Below are 10,642 nucleotides of genomic sequence, written 5' to 3' on the forward strand. Positions count from 1 at the left end.
TTAAACTTACTTAACAAACACATAAGAATTTAATGGTAAGTTTCCAACAGGTTTTCAGTCTTCAAAATTTGTTAACTTCCTTGTAATGGTTATCAAACTACATAGTCACAATAAACAAGTTGTGACTTATTGATGTTTTGGAATGGAATATGCTAATCTTGATACTTAATTTTATTGTTTGAAATTTGTGTTCCACTTGAACAGCAACAACCACTAAAGATATAACCAACAAAACAAGTTCATTAAACTAAAACTTAAATATTTATAAATTTAAAACTTTTGACTTAAAAATCACTATAAATGTGAATGCAAGTGAGATAATTGCCTCATAAATCATTCAACAAATAAGTATTTAAGGCAATCATCAAATTACCCTAAACTTAGAATTTGACTTGTTCTCAAGACAAAGTAACATAAAAACAACAACTAAACTAACTAACAATTAACACTGGAATGCTAAACATGGTTGAGATCAATCGTATGCTAACATACACAACATGCACTTCCAATTTAAAATGTGTCAAGAACTACTGATTTTAATCTCAATTCTATGGTGCCCTCTAGAAGAGACCATAAAAGGATGCAAATACTAAGATTCCTACAAAATAAAAAAACATGGCAATCCTTTTTTAACAAAATCCTAAAATGCTAAAACCTCTCAATTTCAAGTGTTTCTTTTGCATCAAATGATGTCCTCATCTTTATGGAAAACAAACGATAATATTTGCGACAAGAACTTTATAGTGTAATATTTTGATTCTTAACATAATATATAACAAATAAACTCATTTAATTAACAATAAGAATAATGATTTTTTTAATAAAAAAATAGGAAAAAATAATAATCCACATACTTCATTTTTGGCAAGTGTAGGCAAATGATGGGTGAAGAGCTTTTTGGATTGGGTATTAAAGAGTTAGGTAATCTGGAAAATTGAATAGAGGTGAGTTTAAAGGATGTTCGCATGAAAAAAGGTATCATTGTTCAAAGTCAAAGGAAACCAAAGCTAGCTAGTTGATCATCCATTAAAATTTAAAATGTCATTGATCCCTTTCATTGTACATGCATGACTCTTACACATTCACTTATTTTTATTGTCTACCTGCAGGATCAAATTTTGATTAATGAGCTCAAAGAACTACACCAAAAGGTTTCAAGAATTTGGTTTTGTTCCTTTCAAATGATTCATAGGTACGTATTCCAACAAATTTCTGACAACTAAGGAAGCCTCTTTCATCAAGAAAATGTAGAACTTAATAGAAAGATAAACTTCATCCGCTAGGAAAATGAAGAACTTCAAAAGGTATACAAAAGAAATTTTGTATATTTTAGAATATGTATAGTGAAAAATCCTAGACATAGACAAGCAAAGCAAAGGGAGAGGCAGCTAAAAGCTAAGAATATGATATGCTGAGTCAACAAGAAACTAAATAATAACAAAAAGGCTAATTTTGTTACGGAGAAACTAAACAAGATTATAAACGAAAATGAAATGAATATGTATATATACACTCTAATACTCTAATATGGATAGTGCAGAAGACCAGCCAGCCATGGACTATGGCAACTAGAAATGCAAACTTGTATCTTCAATTGTTTGAGACATTAGATACGAAAAGTAAATGCAATATAAATGTGTGTGTAAGTGTGCATGTTTAATTTGTGACCTAAACATTTGGAGACATATACGAAGAATTGAGGAACATAGCAAAACAAAACGCACAACCAGTTCAAAAGCTTTGAATACATTATAAGTGAGGAATACAAAGAAACAACATGAGCTATGTTTACGAACAAGTGTGAAGAATAATGTTTACTGTAAGCACTGTTTTGCATAGCAACCGCAGCAGAAAGCAAGCTATCGTATCAATCTCTCATGTCTTGCATGTCCTGCTAAACGGTCAAATGGAAACCCTTAATGTCACTATAATTAGTAAGCCCAATTAAAAGCAAATTGCCAAATTGGGCATGAGATCGTTCAACATTTTCCACAAAAATGCCATCATCAAACACATTTTTTACCTCATTTACAACCAGTTTGCAGTGTTAATCTTGAAGCTAAGAATTCAATTTTTACTTTAGCTTAAACAAAAGATTTTGATTTTAGGTTATTGGTACTTACTGCACAATGCCTAGAGGCAGTTGGAAGCAATAGAGGGAATGGGCTACATGTGACGGTGGGACAAGACTGAGACAGACTACCACTGCATCCACAATGAGCTTGCGGCAAACTTCGAAGGTCACGGCGGAGGTTGTGGCAGACTACGGAGGTCACGGCAAGGTGAAGGGCGAGAGTGAGATGTAAAGGAACATATGTGTTCCAAAGACTGAAAAGCAAAAATTAAAGTAATTATAAATATGAGACTTTAGATAAAGGCTGTTTTTAAAAAACCGTAGTAGTAGGCTTAGAAACAAAGGCAGTTTTTATAAAACCACCTTCATAACATTCATATCAAAGGCGGTTTTATAAAAACCTTTGTTAACGCTTTAAAAAAGTTTGGTATTAATTTAAAAAATGCCACCACAAGCTTTACTACATCGGTTTTTTTATAATCGACATAGATGAAACAATGTTGAATCACACTTTTGTAGTAGTGTTTCTGTGATTGTGATTTTTCCCCCTTTTTAATTTTTGTCAAGTGTTTTGCCCTTTGTTGTTTGCAATGCTAGTTAAGAGGGCGTGAATTGGTCGTGGAGTTGGTGTAACTCATTAAGCTCGTTTCACTGATCAAATCGTAGAATCCCGCAAGTTCTTGTTGATCTCGTTTCACTTGGTTGTGTTTTTGTTGTTGATCCTGCAAGTTCCCGCAAGTTCTATGTTTTCTTCCTTTTGATGTCATTCACTATTTCTTGTCGTGGATGCCATGGTTTATTGGAAATAATTTGATCAGTGATTATTTTGTGTTTGATTCTACGAAAGTTTGTGGTAGAGAGTTTTTCTGCTTATGAACTTGTGTTTAATATTCTAATTAGACTCCCCTTGTTCCCACCCAATTCGTAGATATATGCCTAATTAGACAATTATACAATGATAAATTATAATCACCAATTAGAAGCATAGTGTTAGTGGGTTTGTGAAGTTGATACTTGATAGAACATGAACATCTAATCCTTCCTTCACAATGCCATTTTATCTTACTTTATTAATGTCTATAACTTGTAAGTGTAATGCTTTAAGTGGCATTGAGGTGATTGTTTTTGTTTAATCCCTATGGTAATGTTTTGGTTTGAATTATGCAAGTGTCAACAATATCTACAAGGAGGAAAATACAAAAAAAAATAGTGCTATTTTTAGCTACATTATTTTACTAGCTTTGTGTAAGCATTGGGTTTTTTTTAGGATTCTCTTTTACTCTAGCTACATTATTTATGCTTCATTGGGTGTGGACTATGAATTATGTTAGTTTATTGAATCATTATTAAAGTTTGTTATTTTTATTTATTTTTGGGTTGAAATATTTACTTATATTTTATATATAGAAATATTAATATATATTTTTTAATTAAGTAAACTCTTACGAGTTTACAATTCGATTCTATGAGTCGAGTTTACGAAATTTTCACAAGTTTACGTAGAATCACGAGTTTGATAACCTTGCTGTTTTCTCTTATTATAAGTCATGGTCTTATACTTTTGACCTAATGATTTTTCAACTACTATTTGAAGATAAACTAACAATTATAAATTTATGTTATTAATTTGTGACTAATTATTTTTGTAATCAATTTTTGCACCTTAATTTACAATATTTATTATTTATTGAAGAAAGAAATTATAAAATACTTAATGCTATTTTAACACAGAATAAGTAATAAAAAAAATTATAATAAATATTATAAAAAAATACAAACTAATTTCTCTAAGATTGCTACAAGGACATGGTAATAATGATTGTTGACTAAATTCTATGACGGTAATTTTGATGCAGTAATTACGACGGTTACTCATTTTTCTCATTAGACGTGTATGTGAATCAGTAAATTCTCTCGCACTGCGTTTCACCTGATCCCTTGACTGAAACAGACTGAACCTTTTCTTTTCCGCGTTTGGTCTTCGAGAAAGTGAAAACTCAGAATTTTCTCGTCATTTTTCCCGAGAAAACCCTAACCATTCCAATGTGCTATCGCAATTCCCTCTCTGCACTCCGATGAAGGGCCGCTGCATTTTGATTCCGTGATCTGATTGGCGATTGGGATTCAATCTTCATCAATCCGATTTTGTTGGTATTGATTTCTTCTCTGCATTTTCTCACTCTTATTCAGTTCTTGTTTTCTTTTAGCTGATTTCTTGAATTTGAACATGACAATAACATTTTTTTTTCTTGAGGTAAAGCAAAGTGCGCAATGTTTTACTTCTGTAATCACATTTTTGCGTCTTTTGTTTTTTTTTTTATTGTGTTGTATTTTAATTTGAGCTAAACATTTTCTTCTTATTTTATTGAGGTAAAGGAAAGTGCACACTCTTTACTTTAGTTATCACATTTTTGTGTTTTATGTTTTTTTAATGTGTTGTATTTTAATTTGAGATAAGCATTTTCTTCTTATTTTGTTGGGGTAAAAGAATGTGCACACTGTTTATTTCAGTAATCACATTTTTTTTAATGTGTAGTGTTTTAATTTAAGCTAAGCATTATCTTCTTATTTTGTCGTGATAAAGGAAAATGCACATTCTTTACTTTAGCAGTCACATTTTTGTGTTTCTTTTTTTTTTTTTTTTAATGTGCTGTATTTTAATTTGAGGTATACATTTTCTTCTTGTATTGTTGTGGTAAAGGAAGGTGCACACTTTTTACTTTAGTAATCACATTTTTGTGTTTTCTGTTTGTTGTTGATGTGTTTTATTTTTTCTACAGAGTTAATGAACTTGTGTTAACTAGTGTGTGAAAGTGATATTTGCTGAGCTAGCATTTTTGTTTGATGACACTGATTTGTAAGAGTATCCAAGGAGTAGAATGAGTGAATATCGTTTTATGGTTAATATGGTGAAAGTGGATGGAGTAGCAGTTTGGACAATTTGTGGTTTGATTTTTGAATTTACTTTTGTAGGAAATAACTGGATAGTTAGATAAACAATGCTTGATTGTAGAGGACAATGTGAGGGATATGTATTTGCCTATGTAGCTATAAGCAGGCATTTGGTGTAACTTCATGTTGGAACTTCAGCTTATTGTGTTAGGTGTTAGTTTTCAAATGGGCTTCTTGTTAATCTTATAGTTTTTTAGATTTGGTTGTTTATAAAATGTGGTCTGTTTACTTCATGTTGCATCCATGGTGTTCACAAATTCCGATCTTCTGTACCCAAATCTGTTTTGAAATGTAAAAATGCTCACTCTCTGTTCTTCAATTCTCTTTGCTCATTGAGGATTCTTGCTTGTCTTCAACAAATAAAGGATTTTACTGGGCAGTTTGCTCTGCTACCTTAGTAATTATGGGAACCAATGCCAAAATCTGTGGCTGGAAAAGTTGTTTTTGTTTGGACGCCAGAGCATTTTGAGGACTTGCTCATTGGAGAAATCCACCAGTGAAGCTTTGACTGCTCTTGTTTGATTTATAGAGCTCGTTTGCTGGTTCTTTCAAAACCGTGTGAGCAAAAATATAAAAAGGGACAGATAAGATAATATCTCTAACTTAGAATTCTAGAAATTATATGCGCATTACTAGGAATGGGGTAAAACTCAATAATTAAGGATGCTGTTTTCTGCACATCAAAGATAGCACAACCAATGAAACAATCTAGAGAAAAAACGCATAGAGGAACCATAAACATAACACTATTCAACATGAAGTTTTCTGCTTGAATTAAATGCTCCGAAGGATGCATCATGTATAACCTGAATTCTTCCTCATAAAGTGAGATTTACTTTGAAGAAGACTTTCTTCTGGCTGAATGCATGTTTGGCTGAAGTTTAATCCGACACTTGATTTTGCATGTTTTACAAATTTGTGCTCACTATTTAGAGTTATTTTCTATACTTTATTTTACACTATCCAAGCAAAACTCTGTCTTCAAATTTATTTATTTATTTTGAATACTTTCCGCTCATAAGTAATTGTTCACACCCTCAAAAAAAAAAAGAAGTAATTGTTCACTAATAAACACATCTTAAAATCTATGAACCAAATAACCAAACTGTTTTTGACTTTGTGATTATTGATATTACATTATGCATTTACTTTTTTTTTTCTTCTGTAATTTTTTTATTAATTGCATGGTTCATATTATCTTCGAGTAAATGAGGATAATATTATAATTTAAAATGTATGCTGTTTTGAATGAAAAACAAAATATATTTAACAGTGTATTGGATTATGTATTTTCTGTAGAAATGGAGCGCTATGATCTGCAAAGACAAAGAAGGGATATGAAAAAGAAAGGAAGGAATGTTGTGTGGTCAATTGCGATGGACAAGTGTCTGATTGAAGCCCTGGCAGCTCAGGCAAGAAGTGGAAACAAAATTGACAAATGTTTCAATGAAAATGCATACATGGCTGCCTGTGTTGCGGTAAACACTTGCTTCAACTTGAATTTGAATAATCAGAAAGTTATCAACCGGTTGAAAACAATTAAGAAGAGGTATAAAGTAATAAAAGATATCTTAAGTCAGAATGGTTTCTGGTGGAACCCAAATACAGAGATGATTGAGTGTGACAGTGATGAGATTTGGAAGAATTATGTTGCTGTAAGTAATGTTTCATTTTTCTCCACTCTTGTATGTGTATGAATTTATGTAAAATACCTATCATGGTGTTCTTTAATTTAATGAATAGGCACATCCCGATGCGAAAGGATTCCATGGAAAGCAGATAGAGATATATGATGAACTTAAATTGTTTGCGGTAATTATCAAGCCCCAAGTCATTGGGCTAAGATGAAGAGTGGAACTCAGCTAATGGACATGAAGAATTGTGACAATGAATCAGCCTCCTTTGTTTCTCCCAATTCAGAAGACATGAGTGGTACAGATGGAACTGAATCATACACTGCAACTCCAGAACTAGGCCAGATGCTAGATGGTTTTCAAGAGCCTCCTGTACCTCAGATGCTCTTCAGGAAGCATTGATGACAGTAGCATCAAGCATCCGACATTTGGTTGATGCCATGGAGCAAAGCAAATGCTCATTTGATGCAAGTGAGCTATTACAGGCTGTGATGGAGATAGATGGGTTGGAAGAGGGTAAACAGATGTATGCATTTGAATATTTAAATGCTGATCCTGCCAAAGCCAGAGCCTTCCTCACATACAATGCTAGGATGAGAAAGACATATCTGTTTAGACAGTTCTGGTGGTGGAGGTGAGGGTGATCAGTGTTGAAAGTTTTTGGTGTATAGATTATTGGGGACTATGTTTTGCAGATGCTCTGTTTTTTGGGCAATTTTTTGTTGATGTGTTGTTAGGATAATTGAATGTATAGGCTCCAAACAGTGATAGGAGATAGCCACATGCCAGAGACATTAGAAACATCGTCTCTTCCAAGTACTCATGGTCATTTGAAAGCAGGCAAAATAGATGAAAAGCTGTGCGTACACACATGTAATATACAAAGCAAAATATAGTGCCTTGGTTACTACTAAAATGAAAAAAGAAAAGAAAAGAAAATTCGAATGAGTCTTATTTGAAGTTTATCCATTCTTTGTGTTTTATTAGCCTATGATCACATGAAAGGATATGATCGATTGATTCACCAGTAATCCCCACAAGAACAGCTTCCATTCTTAAAATGATGAAACCTACGTAAATCACGAACTATAATTTCTCTCCCTGTCACAAGTGAAATGTACTTAGTGGTATCATGGCAATCACCACAAACTCTAAGATTTTTTCTAATGTGTAATGTTGTGCCAGGGCTTGTATTCAAAAGTCCAAATGCAATAGCAAGCCTTTCACTATGGCTACTGAGCAATTGTTTCTTCACGTCTTCTTCCACATCATGAATTGAATCGGGGTCAGGTACATAACCTGCAGCTTTTATCTCATCTCCAAGAGTCTCAAGAAAAGCATAAATTTTTTTGGATTCTGGATGATTAGTACTTCCTGAGTAGAATGTATGAATTTCATTTCTCAACTCCACCCAACTGCAGCCTGGAGTTTTGTGGAGCCCCTTATCTTCCATGGCTGTTCTCACCTTGGCTACTTTATCCCACATTGAATTAGAGGCATAAATATTGGCAAGCAACACATGATACCCTCCCTCATCGGGGTCTAACTTAAATAGTTTTTGTGCAGCCTTCTCTCCCAATTCTACATTTTTATGGATTTTGCAAGCACCCAACATTGCACCTAGAACAGAAATCCCTGGTTTGATGGGCATCTCTTGGATGAAATTCCAAGCATCATCTAGCTGGCCAGCACGACCAAGGAGATCAACCATGGCACTATAGTGATCCATAGTAGGCTCCAAGTAATAATCTTCCTGCATGCTTTTGAAGAGCAAGAGACCTTCTTCCACAAAACCTGAGTGACTACAAGCTGAAATTACAGACAAAAATGTTATATCATTTGGCTTAACAGCTCCCTTCTGCATCTCATTGAAGAGATCTAGAGTTTCTTTCCCTACGCCATGTGTCCCATATCCATCTATCATTGCATTCCATGTTATCACATGTCTCTCTTGCATCATGTCGAAAAGCTTTCTTGCAGTTTTGATGGCTCCACATTTTGCATACATGTCCACAAGAGCAGTGGAAACAAAGACATTGTTGTCCATACAAGCTCTTACTGCAAGTCCATGAATCCACTTAGCCTGGCGGTTGACTGAGAAATCTGCAAGAGCAGTAATTACACCAACTAAAGTAAAACAATCAAGTTTAATGCCTTGAGATTGCATCATACAGAATAGATTTAAAGCCTCCTTCACACACCCATTTTGTGCGTAGCCTAATATCATGGCATTCCAAGTGACATTTGTTTTCTCCAAATTGTTAAATATCGAGGCTGCTATATCAACTCTCTTGCATTTAGAATACATGGATATTAAAGAGTTCATTACTGACACATTAGAATCAAGTTTCAGCTTGTCCAATAATTTATGAACAAACCACCCTCTTTCAAGATCACCCAAATTAGCGCAAGCAAGTAAAACTCCCATCATTGTAACACGTGTAGGTACCTCCCCTTCATCCAACATCTTTAGAAAAGTTGCAAAGGCTTCTTCAGATTCACCATTTTGGGCACAACCATCAATCATGGTATTCCATGAAACAACAGTCTTACTCCTCATCCCCTTAAAAACCAACCTTGCAATCCTTGCAGACCCACATTTGAAGTACATATCAAGAAGTGCATTTGTAACATTAACCAGTGATTCAAATCCTGATCTGAAAGCATAACCATGAATAGACCTTCCAATTCTCAAAGCCTTCATATCTGCAACCGCCGGTAAAATACTGACCAACGTGACAGAATCAGGCTTTTGGCCAGCTTCCTGCATCTGCAAAACCAACTGCAATGCTCTCTTTGCATGTCCATTCTGTGCATATCCTGCAACCAATGTTGTCCAAGAAACCAAATCCTTATGCTGCATTCTCTCGAACATCTTATATGCATTATCAATCTGCCTACACTTGGCATATAAACTCATAACAGCAGTCATGACAAACAAATTGGACTCAAACCCATTAGTTATGATCAGTCCATGAATCTCTCTACCCTTTTTGAGGTCCAAATTCTCTCCACACAATTGCAACAGGCAAGCATAATCACCCACAACAAGTCTAACCTCATCACACATCATCCTAAGGAAGAAGCACAAGGCATCACCTAAACTCGAGTTTTTTGCATACCCTTTTAGCATAATGTGGTAAAGCACATCGAGCTTGAGCTCAACATGCTCAAAGACACGAGCTGCTTCACTATTGCTGCCAAATTTACAGAACAAGCTGATAACCTTCGTCTGAAACAAGTGCTCATTGTAGAAACCGTTTTTGATGATAAAGGGAAGGATTTGATAAAGCTCCTTCTTAGAAGTGCAGTTTTCTAAGAGTACAACTGAAGGGTGCCTATGGCTATATACTCGGGTAGGAATGGAATTACTTTGGTAGAAAGAGGTTGTTGTTGTGGTAGTTTTGGAGTACTTTGTGTTGGTATTTGTGTTGGCCCCAAAGGGTAAAGGGCATAGAGCAAAGAGCTGCATGTTCATTCTTGTTCTATCTGTCTATCTTTTGATTCAATAAAAAAAAAGTACCAAGTTCTTTGGATTCATAATTTATAACCAAACAATTGAACATTATGTGCATGAAACCATGGTATTAGTCCCTAAAAGTCACGTGGATAGTGTTTGAGTTGGTGGACGCGCACATAGTTAGCACTTTAAGTGCTTTCATGCATGAAAAGAGACACCACAAATGGAGTGGTTGACTTGACAAGACATGTTCAAGGATTGCAATTAGTCAAATTTCCAAAATCGTTTCTTATTTCAATTTTCTTCTGTCTGTGTTTCACTGCTTTCTTTCTCCATAAATAAGTGAAAACTGAAAACCACTGCTTCCATTCATTCATTGATGTGTTGATAATGAGTGGTGGATATTGGCTTGAGTTCGGATAGTCAAAGGTTATCTTCAAAAGAGTACCTAAGTAGTAGTAGTATAATTGGATGGACCAAATAATAGATGCATGTGGAGATGAGTTTTTGATTTTATGAAAA

The 10,642-nt window shown here is 34.3% G+C and overlaps 1 protein-coding gene and 1 pseudogene across 1 annotated transcript; one reads left to right on the top strand and one right to left on the bottom strand.

Moving 5' to 3' along the window:
• The first annotated feature begins 3,999 nt into the window (after positions 1–3,999).
• On the top strand, positions 4,000–7,614 carry LOC100816456 (uncharacterized; annotated as a pseudogene).
• LOC100801345 (pentatricopeptide repeat-containing protein At1g11290, chloroplastic) lies at positions 7,162–10,399 on the bottom strand. The gene has a single exon (XM_003523873.5). It carries the CDS (start codon positions 10,136–10,138, stop codon positions 7,682–7,684), a length of 2,457 nt encoding a protein of 818 aa, XP_003523921.1. The 5' UTR covers positions 10,139–10,399; the 3' UTR covers positions 7,162–7,681.
• Between the last annotated feature and the right edge of the window lie 243 nt (positions 10,400–10,642).

Source organism: Glycine max, chromosome 4 (genome assembly GCF_000004515.6).
Source record: "Glycine max cultivar Williams 82 chromosome 4, Glycine_max_v4.0, whole genome shotgun sequence".
Classification (NCBI taxonomy): Eukaryota; Viridiplantae; Streptophyta; class Magnoliopsida; order Fabales; family Fabaceae; genus Glycine; species Glycine max.

Bases quoted from the DNA above. Each gene is read 5' to 3' on its own strand.
- LOC100801345 (XM_003523873.5), bottom strand. From the start codon at position 10,138: ATGAACATGCAGCTCTTTGCTCTATGCCCTTTACCCTTTGGGGCCAAC.